The 23594-nt window shown below is 41.3% G+C and overlaps 1 protein-coding gene across 1 annotated transcript in view; it reads left to right on the top strand.

The window, feature by feature from the left end:
• The first annotated feature begins 964 nt into the window (after positions 1 to 964).
• SLC1A3 (solute carrier family 1 member 3) overlaps positions 965 to 23594 on the top strand; it is a 78861-nt gene continuing 56231 nt past the window's right edge. The window contains exons 1-3 of the mRNA XM_045440043.1: positions 965 to 1126; positions 2759 to 3031; positions 21019 to 21156. Coding sequence (XP_045295999.1) covers positions 2851 to 3031; positions 21019 to 21156 — 319 coding nt within the window. The 5' untranslated portion in view covers positions 965 to 1126; positions 2759 to 2850. The remainder of the gene's footprint in view (positions 1127 to 2758; positions 3032 to 21018; positions 21157 to 23594) is intronic.

The following is a 23594-nucleotide window of genomic DNA, read 5'->3' as shown; positions in this document are numbered from 1 at the left end:
ATTTTTGGTATGCATTTTTGTCTCTATTAAACTTTTTTTCTTCATGCTAAACAACTTCTAAGTTTTGGAGCTGAGTTGAGCTTTTTCCTTGTTTAGATCTATTTTCACAATATATTTTTCTTTCTAAGAAAAGTGAACTAAAACTGCAATGAGAATTTTCTAATTCCTAAAAATAATGGCACTTGCGGGGAGGGGGTGGGGGGAGTGGGGGGAGTAGGGGCAGCGGGGGGGGGGGGGCAAGGAGGATGTTTAGCTTCCTTTAAAATTGAAGCATCAATCTGCACAGGAACTTATCTTTTGAAATCACAAACCTTCAAGTGTGCATTTACACTCTTGGTCCTAAAGTGCTTTTTACTTTATAGTTCAGAAAAGATCCTGGTCTCTGTGCGTTGCTTTTTCAGTCTTTGCAATGCAAAGTTGGAGCTAAATTAGATTTGTTATAACAGAATTTAAACTGCTAACATAGAGGCATGTCTCACCTTGTGTTTTGAGTAACTTTAGGCAACTTTAGAGAATAGTAGCAAGCACTTTTTCCCCTCCATACTTGTTGCGTTCTGGGTCTTCCCAAGAAATATCAGTTATTTCTCCCAATTCTGAAAAGAGGGACTCTTTCATAACAGTGTACAACCAGGCAAAAGAGCACTCTCGTGTTTCCTTCAGGGGGAGGAAACCTGTAATAATGCGAGATAATTAAATTTCGTCTTAGAAGAGTCTTCTTTGAAACGTTCTAATCAAGACTTCCAGCTTTCTGAGTGTGTGTGAGCTTTATTTTGCAATTCTTCCTGGTCCCGGTTCTGCATTCCTAATGAAAGTGAACTGACAAAGCGTGAAAGTGGTCTAAGGAGCAAAACAGAGCCAGCAAGCATGCTTCTGGTGAGCCAAGATTAATCAGTATTCCAGAAACCTCGGGTTTGCGCCCTCCTTCCCTGTGGTGTTTTCATTTTTCCCCACTCCCCCTGTCCCGGGCGCAGACTCCTCCCCTTTTCTTAAGTTGCCCCGATAGTAACTTGCAGTTTCAGAGCGCATGCATGCCGGGCTCGTGGCGTTCGTTACTCTTCCGTACCTGCTGCGGAATTCACCTTGTCATTGCCTGGGGTACCTTCCACCCGTTACAAAATCCGAAAAGGTAAGTCTGACGTTCTGTCTTGCCGCCGGGCTTCCCCTCTGCATGCACGTCTCCGCCGATGGATTTTGTTTCGCGAGCAGAGGAGCAGCGAGAGTGAAAAGCTAGCCATTTTGGTAGATAAAGTCCACGTTAGTAATTTAATGTAATGAGCGCATGGTGTCCGCTTATGCCGTGTCCGCTCTTAACTCGGAGTTGAGTCATTCAGGGTGGACTGGGGGTAGGTTGTGGTTCGGGAGCTAGAAAAGAATCAAGGCTGAGCTGGTCTGTTTAAAAGTGACTGGAAAGGGAACCAGAGACTAGTTTAAAAAAAAAAAAAAAACTGGTCTCTCGTCTGTCCCCTTCCTCACTTCTCCCTAAACTTCTAATCTGCCGTGACGTCTTCAACAAGCCGTAGGTCTTATTATCACTGTCCCCAAACTGCAATTTTATTTAAAAGTCAAAACTGTTAAGACGAGTCTCTTTTTCCACACTTGGATTTGCCAAAAGCTCCGGAGGAGTCTTTTGCTTTCCAGTTACCTCCCCCGCGGACGCACACGCTGGCTGTTGGCGTTGCCATATACACACGTCCACAGGCACCACTGATTTTTACTTGGATTGATCTCGGGAAAGATTGTGGATTACAAACCTTATACAACCGGAGGAATCCTTTGATTTTTTTTTTTTTTTTTTTTTTCAAAAGAACCGATTTCCACCCGGGAGAGATTGACTTAGATATTTGAATAACCTAGGAGCGCTTTAAAGAAACTAGAAACCACACGCTGTAATGTTTGGAATGAAAATTGGATTCGCCTCATCTGTTCTAGAAATTCTAAAATTTTGAAATACCCAGAAGTCGGTGATGGTTTCCTCAGGAGACTCCGATATGATTGCCACAAAGACAAATGCTACTTTGTACTTATACTTGTGATAAAAATGGAAATAAATGAATTACGATTACAGATAATGCATAGATAGGCTCAGAGAACTTTGCTTGTTTCAGAGAAAAAATTAAAAAGTTACCCTGCAAAATAGTCAAATATATTTCCCAAGTCCTGTGCATATGTTCTTTTCATTGCATTCTTTTCATGACCATATTTATTAGCTGATATTATCGTGGTTTTTTTTTCCTTAATGAAGAAAATCTTTATCATTTAAAACAGAAACCCCTGAGGATGAAATACCAATATCTTAATTCATTTTATTGACCTGGTTACGCCTTCACCGGGTACACAACATAAGCCAGCAAGTAATTATTGAGCGCTTCCTGTGCGTTCAATTCAATTAGACATTTATTGAGGGTGAACATTGTGCAAAAAGCACTTGGCTGGTTCTGGGGAAGACTGAGGGGGTGGGGGCTGCTTAGTCACACTCGGCTCCGATGAACCCTTTTACAGCCTCATTGGAATAGGAAGGGCAGATTTTTAAAAATAGAACACACATTTCTGCGGGTAGATTCTGAATTGATGCACATTTCTCACACGTGGTGCTGTAAAATATACACCTCCCACCCAGCCTTGAAACCTGGCATCGCGGCTCTCTAGCTCTTGATTCCTACTGAGATTATGCAGCGTGCCAACAGCTTGCCCTGCTGTGGGGCAGCCCTGATTTCTCACCCCTGCAGGCTGTAACTCTTGTCTCCTCTCCTTGTTCTAGTTGTGTTCTCTAACACCAAAGAGTTCTGGCTTTCCGGGGGTGATTCCGAGACGTTGAAGTGCAAAGAAAAGACATTCCTACAGAAGTAAAGTATGACTAAAACCAACGGAGAAGAGCCCAGGATGGGGGGCAGGATGGAGAGATTCCAGCGAGGAGTTCGTAAGCGCACACTCTTGGCCAAGAGGAAAGTGCAGAGCATCACAAAGGAGGATGTTAAAAGTTACCTTTTTCGGAATGCTTTTGTACTGCTCACTGTCACTGCAGTCATTGTGGGTAAGTCATTTGATAACAACCGAAAAAAAAAAAAAAAAAAAAAGGATCTTGTTTCTCTGGGGCATCTGGCTCCCTGGGCGTATTATCAGATGGACTGATTGTAGGTATTCAAAATAATAGTCTAGGCTTTTTTCTCCCACTAAATGACAGTCTGTTGGCATGTTTGAAGCAATATATGGTAAACACACCAGAATCTGAAAGAAGCATCATTTGGCATTATGCAAATCAATCGATTGTGTGGAGAAGAGAAACAAATCAAATGCTTTCCCATCTCATGGAAGCATAAGAGTGACAATTTAATCATTAGGCCTGAGCAGTTAAATAACAATAAAAACAAGCAAACATATGCTGGATTTGGCCCAAATGTAATCATACAATGTCGCTTTCACTTAAAGCTAATTTATGCAATTAGTACATGAGATACAGGTTCCTAATAGTAATTATATTCTAACCATTCTAATGGGTGCTGACTTGAAACTGGGTATCATGCCTAGAGGTAGAGACTTTTACGTGTTTGCATCTCCCATCCAGTGACTGGAAAAGGTAAATTGAGACAAATGTTAACACAGATCTTTTTCATTCATTTCTTGCCATAAATAACTATCCCTTCTCTGCAACGTTGCAGCCTCTTACAAACTTAGCATTGTTAACAGCAACCTGTACTAATAAAACATTGTTTTGTTTGATGTATTGGAATCTGAAATTATTGTTTATTATTTATGGGTGGCAGATAGCTGAAAAAACTACTTACTGGGAAATTTTGACTGAACAAATACAGAAATCTTTAGGCTGGTAAACGTGCAAGCTAATGCCATGTTATAAAAAATTAAATTTCTACTAATCCGACCAAAAGGGGGAGGGGGCATTAGTGTACAATTTTAATCTCTGTCTTGGAGTTTGCCAAGGTCTCTATCAAATATAAAGAGGTAATGACAATAAAAACTAAGACAATTTTGTGGCATGTAAATATAACTGTATTCAAAAAGATAGGATTCTTAAATTGCAAATAGGAATACGACAGAATAGTTTGTCGCAAGACTTTCAATATATTCCATCTCAATATCTTTTGCTTCTTTTAGAAACTGTTGGTCATCAATGACCGTTCAATTCATTTTAGAGATGTTCAAAGAGAAAATGTCCTGATTGACTCAGGGACATAATGGCTTTCTTTAGTAGGTTCCCAGGTTTAAATACATTCCTGAAGGAAGTATTTCAGTGCTTTGTCGTTGTCTTGGAAGTTGATGTAACACTCGGCAAGCTCAATTCATTTTTTGCTTTGAATTACAGTCGTTGCCAAGCCAAACAATAGCTGCCAAATAATAATAATAGTGAACGCTGATGGAGTACTGTTACAGCTGCTTAAGTAGTGTTTTGCCTAGATTAGCTTACTTCATCCTCAAACAAGCCTATGAGTGAATGGGCAGGAATGATTAGTATGATCCTTATTTTAGAGATGAGAATACTGAGCATGGAGAGATCAAACAACTTGCCCAAAGTCATGCAGATAGTAAACGCTAGAGCTCAAAGTCAGACTCAAGCTATCTAGGCCCAGGGCCATTCTCTTAAACACTTTGCCATCCTGCCTTTGTGCTCTGCAAACTAGTTGGCATCTTGTGAGAGATTCCAGGAAGAGAAATGCTGCTATGTCTTGGTAGAGGCCAATTAGCAAGCAGTGCTACATGCATTCACATAGCATTGTCATTTTACTATATGATTTACCCAGTCAGACCCACAGAAAACTTATAATTCTCCAACAAATGATTAAGCCACATCCCTGTCATGCATTTAACAAATACTCATTTATTCTACAATCCTGTACACATCATAATAGAGCTCAGTGATACTGGAGTATATTTGGAAAAGATGCAGAAACATTTATTCAACATGGTGTTCCAAACACAAGAAGAGTTCAATTTCTAGAACAGAAATGTTTCAGTTAAAGAATAAAGGAATGGAAAGTAATAAAACCTGCACATGGAAAGCAGATTGATGGAGAAGCAAGTTCCTAAGTGATTACAAAGACATATCTCTAATAGAAGGAAGATAATGCCAGGACTTAATGGTCCATTTTCTCTATGAGTTCTGGGATCATTTCCTAGCCCAGCGAGGACTTTCCTAAGATTTGTGAGAATTGCAGTGAGTTGGCTGAGCTGGGGTAGATAACTTGGCAGGATGTCCTCATGGTTGGCTTTACTAATGGAAACTGAAGAGGTAGAAGTAATAAGAAGAAGGCACTAACAAAGAAACAAATAAAAAGAGCTCATTGACAGTCAGAGAGACCACTGAGTCTACACCAAAGACTTGGAATGGCCAATGGACCACTTGGTAGCAAACAGACTTAGGAGAGAAGGAAGAACCCTTCAGTTATCTCTTGGTGTGTCTTCCATTGAGGGCCCAATGAAAACAAAGGCTCCATTTAGCTTGTCACTGGGTACCATGTCTACATCAGCCCTAAAAGAATAATAAGAGCATGTCTGGGCTTCAGCTCTCTAATTCATTTGCTGCAGCATTGGACAAAAAATGGAAAGATGCTCGCAAGGAAGAAGAAAAGTTCTTTTCCCCAAAGAAGAGATGAGAAGAACGAAATTCTTAGGTTTTAATAATTTTTAATACAAAAAAAAAAAAAGCCCTATATATCGGGTAAATTTTTTATTCCATCTGTTTTCTTTTGTCTTTTTGGAAAAAAATAAATGTGCATTTAGTATGTTGAAGTGGAAACTAGAAAAGTATTACAGAGGAGGAGTAGATACATGTGAAACCATATAGTCAGATTAAAGTAGAGAATTGTAAATATTTCAGTATTAATTCCTCTACAAGCACAGGCCTAGAACCACGTGTGCAGTTTGATGTCAGTTCTAAGAAGTGACATTCCTAATGCCATTTCTAAGTGATGTCACAGTCCGAATGTGCCATGCTATGTCAAAGCCACGTAATGAAAGCAAATTAGCAACCTGAGAGAAGGCAATGCCAAGTGTTAAGTCTCTTTAAGGGGTTCATTACTAAAGCATTAGATAAAGTGTCTCCCAGGGCTGTTGCAGACATCTGTCTAACAAAAACCACACTGAGAAGAGTGGTTACTATCTTTCTTCCTCCAGGAAGCACTTTCTCGTTTCAAACTGTGGTAAGTGGTATGAGAGTGACCTCAGACATCTTGCTGAAAGAAAGGGAAAGTCCTTTGTCATGTTTAAGTCATAGAATGCCCATCTTTCCACATCCAGGGAGCACAAAGCACAATAAAAATGAAATCTCAGGCTAAAAATTTTTGAAGAAATGGGTCATAACATCAGCTACGAGGGGAAGGAAACTAAATAGAATTGCATAGAACTGGATGGTGGTTTTACCTGAGGGAGTTCACAAACAGCAACTAGCATCTTTCTCTACACACACACACACACACACACACACATGCACGCACGCACGCACCTTTTATGTTTGGGTTGTCCTCTATATGGGTTTGAGAAAAATTGGTGACTTTTCAGAAAAGAAAACATACTGGCTACATGTGTATAAAGCATTGCTCATCATTACCTTATAGTCTTTGGCAATGAATGTAAATGGCACTACAATTCAGCGCAATTCGATACTATCTCTGAAGGATATACAAGAAACTGGTCATTGTGGCTGCTTCTGGGATGAGAGCTGGGTGTCCGGCAATGGGATGGAAGGAATATTACTTTCCTCTAAGTTTTTGTATGGTTTGAAGGCTTTTCACCACATTCGTATATTATCTATTATCTGCTGAATAATTTTTTTTTTTTTTAAAGAAAGATTCAGTGCTATTCAGCAATTTAACACATACTAAATGTTGGGTATCTGGTCTGTGCTATGCAATAGAGAATCTTTGCCCTCGGGTAGTTTAGTAGAAGAGATAAAAATGGGATGACAAAGGAATAGACAAATTTCAGAGGTAGTAATAAGGAGGTTTTGTTTTGGTGAGGTTTTTAATTATGTCAACATTTATTAAGTGAGATCATATTATCCATACTGTTGTATATAATATATGATCTTTGTGTTGATACTTTAGAGGTTGTACTTTTCTTGTTAACAACCTAGATGTACCATGTGGGAAAAAAGAATATGGCTTTTGATGAAGCATCGACTGGATTTATATGTGAACTGCATCATTTAATAGCTGTATGATCCTAGAGAAGGTGTTTAACTGCTCTGTGCCTCGGTTTCCTCATCTATCGTTACACATATAATATGCATTGCAAACACTAACACTGTACCAAGCACTGTTGTACGTGCTGTTAATACATTGGCTTTATTTAATTCTCAGAACAAATAAGGCAGGGAGGTATTCTTATTCTTATTTCACAGATAAGGAAACAGCTCACCAACTGGGATGCAAATCCACTGTTCTGGCTGGAAGTTTATACTCTTACCCACCACACTCTTCTGAGTGCTGGTCCCTGCCCTTGGGGCATGTCCATTCTTGTTTTATGACATCAGTTAGCTGAGGGTGTGCACTGACACAACAACAGAAGCCATGGAAAGGACACATGGAATTGAAACCTCAGTCCCAGGGGCACCCTGCATCTTGACGATTGATTGATGGCACGTGAGCGTTGACAGAAGAGCCGGACTGCAGCCTGTTGGGTTGGTCCAGTTGCTGACTCGGGTGACCGAGGGTGCCGGTGCTCCCAGTAAAGGTAGAATACAGGAAGAAGATTGGGGGAGAGTGGGAGGGATGATTTCAGTTTTTTGGACATGTTGATTTGGGGATGTAAACATTACAACAGGAATACAGTGCAAGAGGCTCAGGGTACCTAGAGATTTTGAAGGTATTCTTTTGATGTCGAGACTGAACAAGGACAGTTCTGTCTTTGAAGGTTAAATGGATAATGATCCATGAATCGGGTTATCCTCCTGCATCAGCTACTCTGTAAGTGAGACCATTCTCAGAACACAGTTAACTCTTCTTTATGAGTAAAGCGGTAACCTCCCAACAAGACCAGGTATTTTGTACCTTCCACACGTACACAGTATCTGGCCGAGTCAGCCAGTTCAGTCAGACAAGTTTACCGATGTGGTTAGCCATCCGCTGCTGCACTCAAGTGATCGGTGATGGGACCAAACGAGCCAAGGGTTTGAATGGGTGGTGCGGGTGTAGAGCGGCACCCATGCACCCATGCGGGCAGCCTCCCGGCTCACCAAAAGAAGGGAGTCTCCACACAGTTGAACAACAGGAACCCAAAGAACGCTGAATGATTCCCCGGGCTGGGATTTATGGTTCCTTCCACACTTCCCTGGAAGTGAGAAGAGAGAGAGGGAGCTTCAGGAAGCTTCTAGAAAGGGTGGCTCCTGAGGCAGGCGCTCCCCGGGTGCTGAGCTCCTCTCAGAGGCCCCTGGGGACAGAGGGCTGGGAGGGAAGTGTTAGGCCTAAGGAGCTCAGAAGCAGTGGATTCACAGTGCCATGCTCTGGAGAAGGGACACAAGGATAGGGTGTAGGGACTAGTGATGTTCCTCTTCTTTGTCTTCTCCCCCAGGGAGCAGAAACACAGAAAAATTGTCAGGGGCAGCTATAACAACTACCTGACATGTGCTTACAGCTCACTTGGATCCCAGCCCTCAGTTTCATTCTCAAAAAGCATTCCAGGGAGCTGCCTCCTATCCTGGGGTTTAAGTCTGGCACAGTATAGGGGAGTGGATCAGAGCTATGGACTCTGGAGTCAGACACTTTGAGGTTTATGTCCCAGTTCTGGAACTGAGCCTCCGTTCCTTCAGGTATAAAATAGAATAATTGTAACCCCTCTCTGCCAGGATTTATGTTCCAATTCTGCCGCTTACAACCATGTAACTTTTAATAATTTCCCTAAGGGCTTGGCAGGTAGAGTATCCACACAAACTGTAAACCCCTCATCTTTTGCCTGTGCCTTTGCTCAGGCACCAAGTGGAAATGCACACCGATTCGCTGATGCTTTCTGCTACAGGACTGAGACCCAGCGATGGGGGTGGGGGTGGGGGGACAGGGACTAGGAAGGGGAGAAGATGGTCACCTGGTTTACGGGCAGGAGAAGCGGCTTCTATTTCCTTGGCTAGAGAAGAGAGCCAAGCAGAGTTGTAGGAAGAGATTTAGCAGTTGTAAAGGGCTCTGAGAGGCAGAGCTGAAAGCCTCAGAGTAAGTAATACTGTCATTATCTGTCCCATACCCAACTGGCCTCCGAGCTGAAGCGGAAAGTAATCCCCTGGCACAGCCCTTATCATAATACCGACTGCTCGATGGAGGGAGTACCTGGCAGTAGATGTCTTTCTCAGGAAAGTAAACTTGCTGAGAAAATGTTCTCAGTCAATGTTTGAACCTTCTCGGTAGCGCACTTTGTTCATGCCACCTGGGACCAATCTGAGAGTCAGGCACCTCCCTGGTTTCTCCTTTTTTCCAGCATTTTGATGTCTGCCACTCCTTAACTGCCACCCCTACCAGAGTTGGGCAGGCCGGATGAAGTCTTCTGGAAACCCGGGAGGAGTGTTGCTGGTTTCTAACAGAGTTGGTCAACGTTCTTCTGAAGTATGGGGCAGAGGGCTTGATTTGTTCTAAGATTGTCTCTGGATTTTTATTTTGCTGTCTTCTTCCTGTTCATTCAGGTAATGAGGAAACTGAGCAGGCAATTTCAAATTTGTTTCTCTTTCAAGTAGGTGATCAAATAAGTGGGTGTGCTGCTCGGAACAATTACCTGCAGTAATAACACCTTCCACCGCAGTAGTGTTACGATTTACAAAGCGCTTCCAGGGTGCTCTCTCTAGCACCGCAATCCAGGGCCAGTCCATCCTCCTTCTGAGTAGTGTCTGCACAGGTCTGTGATGCAGCTGAGAAAGCACTGAGAGTCTCAAAGTCCTGGTGACAGAGCCAGCTCTGCCATCCACTCACTCACTTTGTGATTTAGGACAAATCGCTGGGCCTCGTATTTCCTCGTCAGCAAATTACATTGGGACTAATGTCTGCTTCCAGCTCCACAGTTCTATCACTGAACATCTGATTTGCCCTTCTCTAAAGCAGAATGAAGGGAATAAGATACATCAGTGTTCCCTGTTCCCTTTCTACTCCTTGATGCCGTACAATGGCAGAGACCTTTTTCCTCTACTGTTGACCTCCCAACCCATCCTCGCCAGTCAGCCTTTCCCATCAACAAGCAGCTAAATTCTTGAGTTCTTCCTGAACTCTGGGTGTGATAAACCCGTGTCGGAGCACACAAATGAGGCATGCCGCTGCAGAAGCCACCTCTGCCCAGCACTCTTCTGACCGTCTCTCATAAATCAGAGGAGGAGAGCTGTGAGTCCCTGTCCTTGCTACAGAGACAGCAGAGCTATGAAGAGCCTGCGGTATCTGGAAAAGCAACTGGAATGAAAGCACTGTCTTTTCCAAGTTGTACATTCCAAGTGTTAGAGTACTTGATATTTATTTATGGAACACTGGGGTGCTATCATTCATCAACTATTTGGTCTGGCAGCTAGGTGAGCTGTATCATTGCTACGAGATGAGGAAACACACAGAGCACTTCAGGGCTCAGAGTTTAGCCATTGTGCTCACCAAGTATAAAAATTAAGCTTTTTAGGTCAAGCTTCAGTGCTGTCAGTGTTGCCCAGAGCTTACTCCCTAACCCAAGGATATTTCCATCACTATGCCCCATCAAGAGAGGTCCTGGAGTGGTTTTGAAAACAAAAAGAGAAGAACAAAACCCCCAAGACTAGATAAAGGAAGATATTCCCTTTGAATTAAGACAAGCAGGGAAAAGGCACTCCTTTTTCACTCTGTGTATCATATCAAAGATTCAAAGGTAAATTAAGGAGCAGCTAGTTAAAAGGCACACTTAAGTTTTGAATTTCAAGACTGAGTTTCTGTCTCCAGAAGGGACAACTCCATTCTTCTTGTACCCAAAGAGACTTCTCCAGTTCTCCAACAATGATTCCAGGCCATAAACTGCTTCTGCTTCCCAGAGAGAAAACAATGGGCTATTAGCGAAAGATTTTCTATTCAGAATCTTGTAAGATGAAGCTCATTTGTCCCTAATGAGAGTAGAAATGGACAATTGCTGCCCTTCACATACTGAAAAGAAGGCCCCTGCCTTTAGACACATTGCATCCCTTGAAATTTCATCTTTAAAGCAAGTAAGGCAAAACCCCAGGGATACGAGTGCTTGCTGGCACCTTCAGCTTGTTGATGAATGTGAAGGTAAAGGCATCAAAAAGAAAACTGTGAGTCTTTTAACAGACTGCCTATGACCAAAGCTATCTTTTTGTTTATTCATTTACTTTTGTCTCCTCGAATTTGCTTTTTTAAGGCAGATGACATAGTCATATAAAAAAGCCGAGATTCAGTGAACTTTGTAAATTCTGACAGCGCGATGCTTCACGCAGTATGTTGGATGATGAAAGAGTATGATGTGAAAGAGCTTTACACAGTATGATGGATGTTACCTTTGTCTGGTAGTTTCCAATGTGACTTTGCCGCTTTGGTGTACTTGTAACTCCAAGGGCTAATGCGTTGAAGCAGACATGATCCTATAATGGTGGAGTTCAAAGTTTTTTCAGATTCACTTCCTTGTCTCCAGGAAAAAAAGAACTGTTTGGTCAGAAAGTGATCCACTCACTAGAAATCTGAACGCAACTAGCGACTTTCCTCTCCGTGGCCCAAATGAAGTACACTCACTGTTAGAGCAAATTAAAGCAAGGTTGAGGAGAAACCAACCCAGACCCAAAGTGAATTTTTAGAAACATCCAGGCATCCAGCAGAAATGATGTAGTTTAGAATTCAGTCAAAAATTTTTTTTCAAGTCTTATTTTTATTTATTTAAGCAATCTGTACGCCCAACATGGGACTTGAACTCATGATTGCAAGTTCAAGAGTCGCATGCCCTTCCAACTGAGCCAGCCAGGTGCCCTGAATTCAGTCAGATTTAAAGATAAAAAATGAGAGCCAACTTTTTTTGCTTATTTATTTTGTTATTTTACTTTTGAAATACACTTACATTGCCCAAAATAAAAAATTACAAAAGGATATAAATACCTTGCTATCAGTTTCTTGTGTGCCTTTAGAATTATGAGTATAAAAATAAATACATATCCCGTTTTTTGTTTTTTGTTTTTTTTTTTGGCTTTTGTATACAAATGCTGGCATAGATTATATAGCCTGCTTTATGCCTTACTTTTTTGACTTTACAATATGCCTTGGACATCATTCCTTGTTAGCACAAAAAGAACCTCCTCATTCTCTCTTGGGGGCACACTCTGTGCATGTACCCTCATGTATTGAAGCAATTCCCAACTGATGGCCACTTAGATTGTTTCCAACTTTTAGATATTTGCTAAATGGTATAAAGAATAATCCTGTACAAAAGTGATTTCCCCCAGGTATAGTGTATCTGTGGGGTATATGCCCAGAATTGAAATTGCATTCATGGTTTCTATTTACTCATAACAATATTTTATTTTTTACCAGAAAGGAAAGCAACGGGTGTTAATGATTTTAGTGGGATATTTTTCCAACGACCGTGGGGTGGACATTTAAAAGACCTGTAGGATTATTTGTAAGTTTAGTTAGCATTTCGCATAGCCTATGTCAGTGCGCTTTTAGGAAGAAAGCACCAGGCTTTTCAGAGCTCCTCAGGTTCTTCTGAGACAGTTGTCTGCCAGAGTTGTATGCCATGTGGACTTGGGTCTGCATTAGTTACCCAGAGCTGGTTCGTCTGGGCTCCGCTGGCAGAACAAGGCTGGAGCAGGTATTTCCACCTCCAGCAACAGGAAATACCAAAGGACAAAAGACTGAACCAAGCCAGGGGCCCAACTCTCTGAAGGATGTGGGAACAGAGGGGTGGGGGAGGGTCGAAAGGTTGCCTCAAACCCAGTAGCTTCTCACCAGGAAATGCCTGGAAGTTTGGGGTGAAACGGAAGACCAAGACCAGCAGACCTCTTGGGCAGGTAAATTCACCATTATGCCCTTGCCCTTCTTGTTAAAAATAAACTAATGGGACTTTATGTCCACCAGCTTCGGCAGGTTTGCACGAGACGGACTCACGACTTCTCCAGCTTGGGCTACACGCTAGCCAAGTTCTAAAATAGAAACTTTTATTTGATCTTTAAGAATTATTTATTGTCTACCTGCTGCAATAACTGTAATGGCCAAGTTGACAAAGCATTTTTTGATGCATTAAAAAATGCTGTCACATGCATTATCCAGGACGTTAGAATTCGTTAGGAGAAACGAGATGAATTCACAGTAAAGCAGTTAAGATTTATAATGCTTTTGGTTTACATGGTTCTTGTAAAATCAGAACCTTTAGGCGAGAATATTAAAGGTCACGAGAATTTTATTTTTTTATTATTTTTTTAATGTTTGTTTTTGACAGAGAGAGAGAGAGAGAGAGACAGAGCACGAGTGGGGGAGGGGCAGAGAGAGAGGGAGACACAGAATCCGAAACAGGCTCCAGGCTGTGAGCTGTCAGCACAGAGCCCGACATGGGGCTTGAACTTACAGACTGCGAGATCATGACCTGAGCCGAAGTCAGATGCTCAGCTGACTGAGCCACCCAGACACCCCAAGAGGATTTTAGATATTGCCTTTTCTGACCTATCCCTCCCGTTTTGTGACAAAAAAAAAAAAAAAAAAAAAAAAGTCCAAAGAGATTATATGATTTGAAGATGTGGGCTGTGGAAATAGGCAGGCCTAAGTTTCAAACCCCATTCTGCCAACATCAGTTACTGGTCATGTCGCCTGGAACAAGTGGCTTACTCTTTCTCGGGTTCAGTCTCCACATCTGTAAGATGGCGATATTAAATCCTGTAGCTTTGATATGAAGATTAAATCTTTAAAGTCCCGACTGACATAATTTGCTGGCAGCGTCAGGCCCAGAACCTCATCCCAGATTCTCAGTCCATGAACTTTCTACCGCCTCACACCCACTGTCTTTTATATTCAAAAAAACAAGCCTTGTGAGAGAAACAGGAATCAGGAGCTATCGCTCCTAGTTTGTGAATCTAAAAACCTAAGCCATATGAGAAATCGTAGCTCCGTTGAGATCCAGTTCCACAGATCACGACAGAGTAATCACAGTTTGGAGGAGGGGATGTTCCTGAGGGTAGGCTTCTCTGCTCACAGAATGCGGTGGGGAGTGGCATTTGCTGCAAAGCACAGGGCGAAGCGATTCCTCCATTCAGAAATGTGTTCAACACGGTTCAACGTGAGCCAGGCCCAGCGCTGCTGGGCACTGGTCATCTGAAAGAGAATTAAGTCATGCTCTTTGTTTATTCATTCATCAATATACCGAGCACCTACTGTGTGCCAGGAACTGTTTCAGGGGCTTGATATATATCAGTGAACAAACATACAGCAGGAAAACCAATCTTGATCTCTCGGAACTTATTTTCTAGGAGGCAGAGACAACAATGAACAACAAGCATAATAAGTTAGAAAATTATACTGTGTTTTGGAAGGTAATGAGAACTACTGAAACAAATTAAGGCGGCTGAGGGAGAAATTCAGGGTCGGTTCCAATAAGAAGATGACATTTGCACTAAGTCTGGAAGCAAACCTGGGAATCTCTGAGAAGAGCATTCCAGGCAGAAAGAAGAGCCAGCACCAGGGCCAGAAAGTGGGATCATGTCTGAGGTGGTGGAGTGACAACAAGGAGGCAAATGTTCTCGTTCTGGCTAAAGATCTGCAGGCCACGCTTATTCTGGATGGGGGTTTGAATGTCCTCTGACTGGTTTGCAGTGTCAATGTTAGAAGAGCTAGTTAGCTCATCCTGGGTGGGCATTTGTTGGTATTCATATGGTGGCCTCAGAATATAAAGTCTTCCTCTAAAATCAGTGCCACTGTTACTTTTAGATACCCTTTTGTCATCTGAGCTCTTTGGGGGCATCATATCTTCCGAAGAATTTAGTATTGTGAGTAGTAATTCTAGAAAGCTGTGGTCTGCCAATCTGTTCATGACAGTTTGGAAACAGGGTAGAAACTCGAGTAAAATTTTACTATTTCAAACTGCAACATTTACCAAAAGGTAAATTGGGTGAATTGGTCCGAATTTTACTTCAACTTGTGCCACGTTTTTCTACTCTTAAATATTTTCTGGCTTAATATTTTCTGTAATTTTATCAGATTAAATATGGACCAAATTCTTTAAAATAGGTCTTTAGCTTTTAACGTGCTGTGCGTGTTTGGCCTTCAAAAGGAAGCCTGTGGTGGTGTTCTTTCTGAGGCTCTAGTGTGGACCTTGTGTCTTTAGAAAAGTGAAGTGGTATTTAATCTTCCAAAGAAGTGTTTGTTGTATAGGCTCTCTAGGGGAAACAGTGAACCCCTGAAGAACTCACTTCTTGAGCTTTCTGTGTTAGAAGAAAGTATTTAAATAAAAGTGCATCTTGGTTTATAGCATTCAACCAGCACTGTTAATTTTGATCACCTTAAACATTCCAGTTAAGATATTCCCTAGATTCCAGAAATCTTGTAAAATACCAAAACAGGAATGCTAGAAGACTCTTGACTGAGAATGAGCAATCTGAATTGAACTGTGACATCTGTGTTTTCTTTAATGTCACCAAGATGCAGATTGCAAAGTTTGCTTCAGCTGTAACAAACCCTTGGGAAGTTATTCTGATTTTTATGATTATTTTTGCAGAGTAATCAATAATAAAGAATCTATTCTTTTGCATTAAAGGTCTGGAGGCCATAAAGGTTTTGATTAGCTCTGGGAACATCAATCAATGGGCTTCAAGTAAGGCAGAGTCCTCAGCTCTGTAAAGGCAGTGAGTGGCTTTACCAAAGTGAAGAAAACCACCCCGCCCTGCTACCTCTAATTGGTCAGAAGGGCAGAGAGTAGAGGGCTCTGAGAAGTCTGTTCTTCAGGATGTGAGGATGGTTCAGGGAAGGCTTTTTATCGTTGCTGGGCTGTGTAATCAGAAACCTGAACTGCTTACCCAAAAAAGCAATCTTCACGTTCAGAGCATTTCCTCTGTATTTGACACTGAGAGCTGGCTGACCTTATCACACTGGCCTCACCTCTAATATTGCCCAGCAGAGCAAAAGCTGAAGAAAAATGTCTTCTGTTTATTTATTCAACAAATGGACTGCAAAAAGCTAGTTGTTGACTTCATTAAGCAAAATCAACAAAACCTTTGCCCAACTTAGGCTCTATATCAGTTAAACTAACTCAAAATGGAATGAAAAGATAGGCAAAAATATTGTGTACTAACTTAGGCTCTTTGAATTAGTACCATGACTGTTGAGAGGCCATGAGTACAGCATAGTAAGTAAGAGTCTGGGCTTGGAGCTGAACAGCCTGGGTATGAAGTCCACCTCAGCCATCCCCCTGACATTGGGGAAGCGGCTTGACTGCTCCCTGCATTGACCGTGGCCCCAACCTCTACTAGCTGTGTGGTTTCGGCAGTTTACCTACCCTCTCGATGACTCCAGTTCTTCATGAGAAGTGAGGTGTAGGCTCTACTAGTCCTGGCTTCCATGGTCCTGTGAGGCAGTGTGCTTGGAGGGCTTGGCATCTTGCATGTACCCAATGACTGCTGGCTGTTGTCATTAAGCGTGGGACCCTGAAGCATGTTTTCATTTAATGTCCTCTCCAGCTTTGTTACTGATGGTTTCCAAGGATTAAAATGTGTGCGGTGGGGCAAAAGAGGCAAGCTATTTTAATTAAAAGTTTTATATAAGTTTAGTTAAATCATTCCAAAGAAAGGGATTCAGTGTCACCATTTTAAACAGTGACTTAGCACTATGGTAACCATATTGTAAAGGGACCTGTGGAGGGTTCCAACATGTACTGGGTGCTTCTGGGACATTTCTAGCAGATCCGAGATTATTACTCAAGTGCTTCTAGAGTTTAGGGATTAGAACTGCTGAAGACCCGGGAGCCAGGGTCTGTCCTCAGGCCTTGGCTACAAGGGTATATCTGTGTTTGAGAGGCATTAAAGTGTAGTGGAAAGAGAACTGGGTTTTCTTTAGAATTCCCAAATCAATCACTTACTAACTCTGTAGACTTGAGCAAGTTCACTAGCTTTGAGCATCTGTGTATTCATTTTTGAAAATAGACATGATCATATCTACCCTCATAAAGTTGTGATGAGGATCATGCCACCTTGAGCCCATTAAGGGTTCAATCAGTATTGCCCCTCCCAACATAACCTCTTCTTTCCTAGGAGTAGAAATGGCTCACTTGGTAAACCCCGAGATAGTAAACATACCAAAACATAGTCAGGGGCATCACTGACTCAAAGAGTATTTGCAGTGTGCTATCACTCTAAACAACCCTTCTCTTCAAAGCTTTTGACCTGAAACTATCCCTTTTCAACATATAAATGGTGACTCCTGTGTGCTTTCCCCCTATAAAGAAGAACTTTTAGACAATGTGGGTTCCGTATTAGAGAATGCAAAGAAACTGAGACATTCTAGAGGAGCTGATGCCAGAACTACACTTCCAAGCAAGATCAGCTTATTGACTAGAAAAGCCTTTTGAGACTTTGCCTCCTGGCTGTTTTTCTGCTGCTCTGTTAGGCATGTATCTCCCTGGTAGACTGGAGTTAAGAGATGTCATTCGCCCACTGCCCAGGACTCACTCACTGAGCTGGCTTAATTTCCCTCCTAGCACCTAGATGAAAATTGGTGGCACTGAGTAAATGTGGGATTTGATGGGGGAAAAGGGGAGGAGGTACATGGAACTCCAAAGAGAGAGTGTCTGGATACAGCTGGTGTGGCTGTAAGAGAGAATATAGTCAGGTTGGCAAGAGCTAGACTTTGGGAAATGGGGTCTAACGCACATAGGTTTAGAAAGAATAATCCCTTCCTCCATCTACACTGGCTTGTGTCTACCTGTGTCATTGATAGAGCAGCTGCTCTACCGGTTTTTTCCTAAATGATAAATAATGTAAATTTCTTAAACAACTTAATAATTTAATTAATAAATAACTTTTGGACTAGCCAGGATCCTACCCATCTATGGAAATATTGTTGTTTTTGAGTTAATGCATTTCTAATAACAAACAGCCAACTTAGAAGTGAAACTTGTAAAACCAAGTCTGGTCTTGTCATTTGGGAGATGTCTAAAATTCCTAATAGCTTGATATGGTCAAATTCCAGGTGACGAAAATGAGTATCTTGTGTTTATTGCACCCATTTTATGTTATAATTGAATGACAAATGTTTAAATGTGTTTTAAAAAAAGATCAGAAAACAATCAATTCCAGTGAAATTACATTTGATTGGAAGTAAAGTAAGATTTATAAATATTTATTTATTTACTTACTTATTATAAGATGAAGCACTTATTTCAGTGTGATTTGGCCTTTATATGAACAAGCAGGAAAGAACCAGATATTACCAGAGCCTTTTATAATTCCTATGTGCTGGTGAGGATTCTGTGTTGAATAATGCACACTAAAAATTGGAACTAAATGCCTTACCTCAAACCAAGTTCCAGGAAGATTAAAGGTTCAATATTTTCAAACAAAGCAAGCGACCAGTCAAAGAAGGAAAAAGGAATTAAATATTTATCAAATTTGGGAGGAGGGAAATTAAAGTTTATAACTCTCGAAAAAATTACCTAATAAAAAAGGTATGTGGACCATATTTTATAAAAATGCAAAATACCTGTATATTTTAGAGTATTAGAAAAATAGTTACAGCAAATATGTTACACATAGGCAAAGGATAATTATCTTTATTATGTAAAGAATTTATATCAGATACATACACACACACACAACACACACACATGCACACATAAATTCTTAAACTACTAGAATTTTTAAATGCTTGGAGAAAATACAATTAGGAGAAATGGTCAACATCATTAGATATTAAGTAAATTGAAAGGAAATAAAAAATACATACTATATATTCATCACATTCACAAATGTTATTTGTTTTAATAGTTGTTATGATAATTCTCCCCATATAGATAATATTAAAGCCTTCTCATCCACTAACGGAACATTAAACTGTTGGGCCAACCCACTAGAAAAACAATTTGATAACATGAATCAAGGTAGTGATATTCTTTAATGCACTGGTTTCCTTTCTCTAAACTACACTAAAAAATATTTCTAGTTATAAAACAGCCTTCATATATTTATCATAGTGCTCTTCATAAAAGCAAAAAAATGCTAACCAACCTAACTGTTCAACAACAAAGGAAGTATTAAGTAAATTATGGTACAATCATTAGATCTGGTATCATGAACCCTAAAAGTGATGCTTATGATAACTACATATGGAAAAGTATATTCTGTGTGATTTCCATATATTTAACCCTGTGTGAGAACATTCTGGAAAGAAACTCACAGAAGCACCAACAGCACTGGTCTTTGCTCTATTGGAGACGTAGGAAGTACGTGTGAAGGTCACAAATGTGAGCTCTGAGTCCGAATGCCTGGGTTTAAATCCCAGCTCTGTCACTTGAGTAACTTTTTGACTTTGATACTGAGTGGCTATTGGAGTCCAGCAAGTTTGAAGTTCACCATAATTAGATTTCCCCATCAGTACACTGGGGGTAAAATAGTACCTACCTCCAGGGGTTTTTGTGAGGATTAAATATAATAACGCAAGTAAAGCACTGACAATGGCTGGCATGTGGTAAGAGCTCAGTAAGCATTAGCTATTTGCTATTTAAGTGAGAGAATCAATAGAGGCAGGCTTCTGCCTTTTCTTTTGCGTATCTTCCAAATCACCTTTTTCTGTCTTGAACATATTACATTGGGAGAAAAGCGATAACTATTTTCCTAAAGGCCCTGAAAACTGGATCAGCCAGATTTTCTAGTCACGTAGATTCAGACTCTTAATTGCAGTATCACAGTATATAATCAAAGAATGGATACTTCACAGTTGCTGAGACCCAAGAAATGAAATTGGGGTTGCTGTAATACTTGAAATGAGCTTTGTGTCTCATTTCCTAAGAGAAGGAGCCCATTTCATAAGAAGTTAGGATGAGCCCGTTTCCTTAAAGGACTGCTTGCTTCCTTTGGAAAAACGTAGGTTCACCCAGTGTTCTCTCCCCCTACACCGACCTCCAGCTTCTAGATAACTCAGTATTTCTCTATAAGGCACATGTTTTAGTAACAGCAGGGCAAAAATTTAGAAAATATTTACAATAATGGAATAAATAAATTTTCCTGGACAAGGAAAGTAAATTCGGGAGAGGCGGGGGGGAGTACATTGATTCAGTTGGTCTGTTGATTTCCAAACACTTCGAAAGCTACTGTGTGTAATTCAATTTACATATAAAGTTATTTTTTAAGTATATTTTAAAGTCCCAGGAGCAGAAGGAAAATGAAGGGGAAAATTGCTTTCTTTTTCTCTTATTCCCCCCCTCCCCCCCCCCCCCGCCGCCGCCGTTAGTGTTCAGGGAAAATTTTTGGAAAAAGGTCTCTGCTCATTTTGGAGTCTTCTCTTGCCGGCAAGTAACAAGTCTGTACAATACAGTTGCCAAGGCAATATCGAGACCATGTAGACAGAAAGCATGGTGTACAGACAGGGAGGTGATGGAAATGGATTAACAATGTGAACAAGAGGAATTTTTTTAATTGGAAAAAAATAAAATCATACTGCCCTTTAATAAGTGCTTGTGCTAGCCGTCCTAATATCCGTTGTTACAAAGGAAATTCATTATAATAAGGGGTTTTTTTTCTACATTGCCTTCTTCATGGATACATGATTTGTCTCCCAGTTATGCCCCTATCTTTGTAACTCTGTACTGAGCCACGTCAAACTTGGTTCTACTGCATTTAAGTTAGACAAAGACATTTTTCATTTGCTAAAGCCAGAGACGTTTTTTCTCTAAGTCTTACTCGAAGCCCTGGACTCAGCCAGACCCTGGCAGACGGAAGAGACAGGCACACCCCTTGCTCCTAAAGCAGCACCAATATTTGCTGCTTAAATAAATGTACTCTCGTCAGACAGGAGTGACCACCAGCCAAATACTTCTTCATTCTCCTAGGACTGTTACTCCAGTTTTTAAAAGGGCTCAAATTTTCTCCATCTTTCTTTCCCCCTTCAGGTACAATCCTGGGATTTACCCTCCGACCATACAAAATGAGCTACCGAGAAGTCAAGTACTTCTCTTTCCCTGGGGAACTTCTGATGAGGATGTTACAGATGCTGGTGTTACCACTTATAATCTCCAGTCTTGTCACAGGTACCATATGCAGTGTTGTTTTTTTGTTTGTTTGTTTGTCTGTTTTTTTTTTTTTTTTTAAGTGTGCTTATTGCAAAAGATCACTTAGAAAAGCAAATGCTTTAGGTTTCTGCTGGATGCATGCTCTGTTCTAGAAAAAAAAAAGTCCCTTCAAAAATGATGGAAAGGAGGCTTTAGTAATGCATGAATGATTATAACTCTCGTATTTTACCAATCACAAGAGGAAACGGATTTAAACAACCACGTAATCTAGTCTGCCTCACTACAAAAGAGGCACCCTGCTAAACCCTACACAACCAGCCTTCTCTGACCACAGCGATACAGTTGACAACAGCGTACAACAGGTCTGTTTTCTCACCCTCTTATCCCACCCAGATAACATCTGGTTGGACAGCCTATTAGCTATTGATGCAAGAATGCTTGTTCTCAGAGCCACCAGGACTTGAGCGGGAGCCTTCTTGGAAGCCTCATCAAGAGGTAATACCCACAACGCACTCACCAATTCTGCTGCCACCAACACTTTATCTTTTCCTGGTGAACCCGCATGATTTCATTTCCTTCTCCAGTTGTCCCCCACCCCCGTTACCTATGAGGCTGGTGGGAGAATGGGGAGGGGGCAGGGGATTTCCCCATCTGGATATATTTGTCAGCTGACACTTGGATTCTCAAGGAGTGGAAGCTTTGCAGGGTAGGATCTATTTTCTGTGACAGTAAGATAACAATCGACTCCTCCATGGGAAATGCTTCAAGAGTCATTTGTACACGTGACTGGCGAATACAAATGGAGCCAAAAAGAAAAAAAAAAAAAGGTTACTATACATTCCTTCCTGCCCACTCTTCTCTTTCCCCACAGCACACCTCTGACATGAAGAAAGAATATCCATAGACACCGTCCCAGCAGGATGGTTTCTAGGTTTGTAGCTAAAGCCCAGAACTCAGGTATTACTGACCCTGTTCTCTTCTCCACCCGTGGCTCACTGTCCCTCCATGGGTACATCTCTCCACCTCTATGTGAGCTGGCTCCAAGCATCTTTCCCCTCCCAGAGAGTCCTCAAGGATATTTATAATCTCTTCTCAAGATCTCTGGGTAGTAAGAATTTCATAGCACAACTCAAAAGTCATAGGGCAAGATTCTGACTGCTGCATGCCTGCGAGGGCTGGCCTAACTTGGACAGGAACTATATCAGCTCTTCCCCCAATGCCTTGCGGATCTCTACTGGCTTCCACTTGTTCAGGTCTTTAAACAAGTGATTGCATGTACAGGAGGCTCCCATTGGAGGGTGAACTGCCCATAAAGCAATCATGTAGGCAGGATGATTGGGATGCTTGTTTCTGAAACAACCTGGTCCATTGCTGACCAGGGGGTAATCCTAGCAGTCCCAATTCTTATCACCAAAGCTAGATTCATGCTGACAGGACCTTACATTCTCATTTTATTATCCACGTGTTGACATTTTTCTGCGAAGCAAGTTCTTGCAGTAGCTCTTAGAGGACAGAACTCACATGTGCCATTTTATTCAGTGGGCAAGTGTCCCTCTTCACCATCCCTACTGGCCAGTGTCTGACTTGAGTCCCTACAGTCTTCCTGGATGCAAACTTGAGGGGCTCTGGATTCCTTTATACTGTCTTTCAGTATAGTATCTAAGTCCCAGTATCTAAATATTGGGACCAGTATTTAGAGGTTTCTGCTTTCTGATATTTGTGCTGAAAACCCACGTTACCCTTCCAAGAGGAAAGCCCTCATTTGGCGCAATTAGAGACAATATTATTTCCCCTTAATAGCGATCTTGCTCGACAATTACCTCCAAGTAGAATTTCCTGATATTTCTAATACTTAGTACATCAGCTTCATTGAAGGAATACAAGCTTTCACTGAATAATTGTGCAGGAAAAAAAACCATGATGCAGTCTCTTTGCATGGTTAAAAAGAAATTTGTGGGAAAACCTTGGAAAAACTAGCAACATTTATAATATTGAAAGGAATTATAAGCTGCAAGCAACCAATATAAAATAAACTTTTAAAATGTAACCTACTTGTACGTTGGGGATGCTGCCGCTTGGGACCAGTAAGAGAGTCTCAGCCCTTTTCCAGGACTATGTTCAGGCAAGGGATATATGGGCACTGGGTGGCTCAGTTTTTTGCGCATCCGAGTTTTGATTTCGGTTCAGGTCGTCATCCCAGGGTCTTGGGATCAAGCCACGGTGAGTGTGGAGACTGCTTGAGATTCTCTCCCCGCCCCCCCCCCCACCTCATCCTTCTCCCCAATGTGTGTACTCTCTCTCTCTCTCTCTCTCTCAAAAAAGAGAAAAAAAGGGAGGGGGGGATATAATAGTTTGCCAAAGATCTTTGTAAGGTATTAATCTTAAAGATTAATTTCCAAGCTACATAATATTTTGGATACTTATGATCAATTACAATGAACGATTGATTCAATAAG

The sequence above is a fragment of the Leopardus geoffroyi genome, chromosome A1 (genome assembly GCF_018350155.1).
Source record: "Leopardus geoffroyi isolate Oge1 chromosome A1, O.geoffroyi_Oge1_pat1.0, whole genome shotgun sequence".
NCBI lineage: Eukaryota > Metazoa > Chordata > Mammalia > Carnivora > Felidae > Leopardus > Leopardus geoffroyi.
The sequence above is the reverse complement of the archived record's forward strand: the minus strand, read 5'-3'. Positions and strand labels throughout refer to the sequence as shown.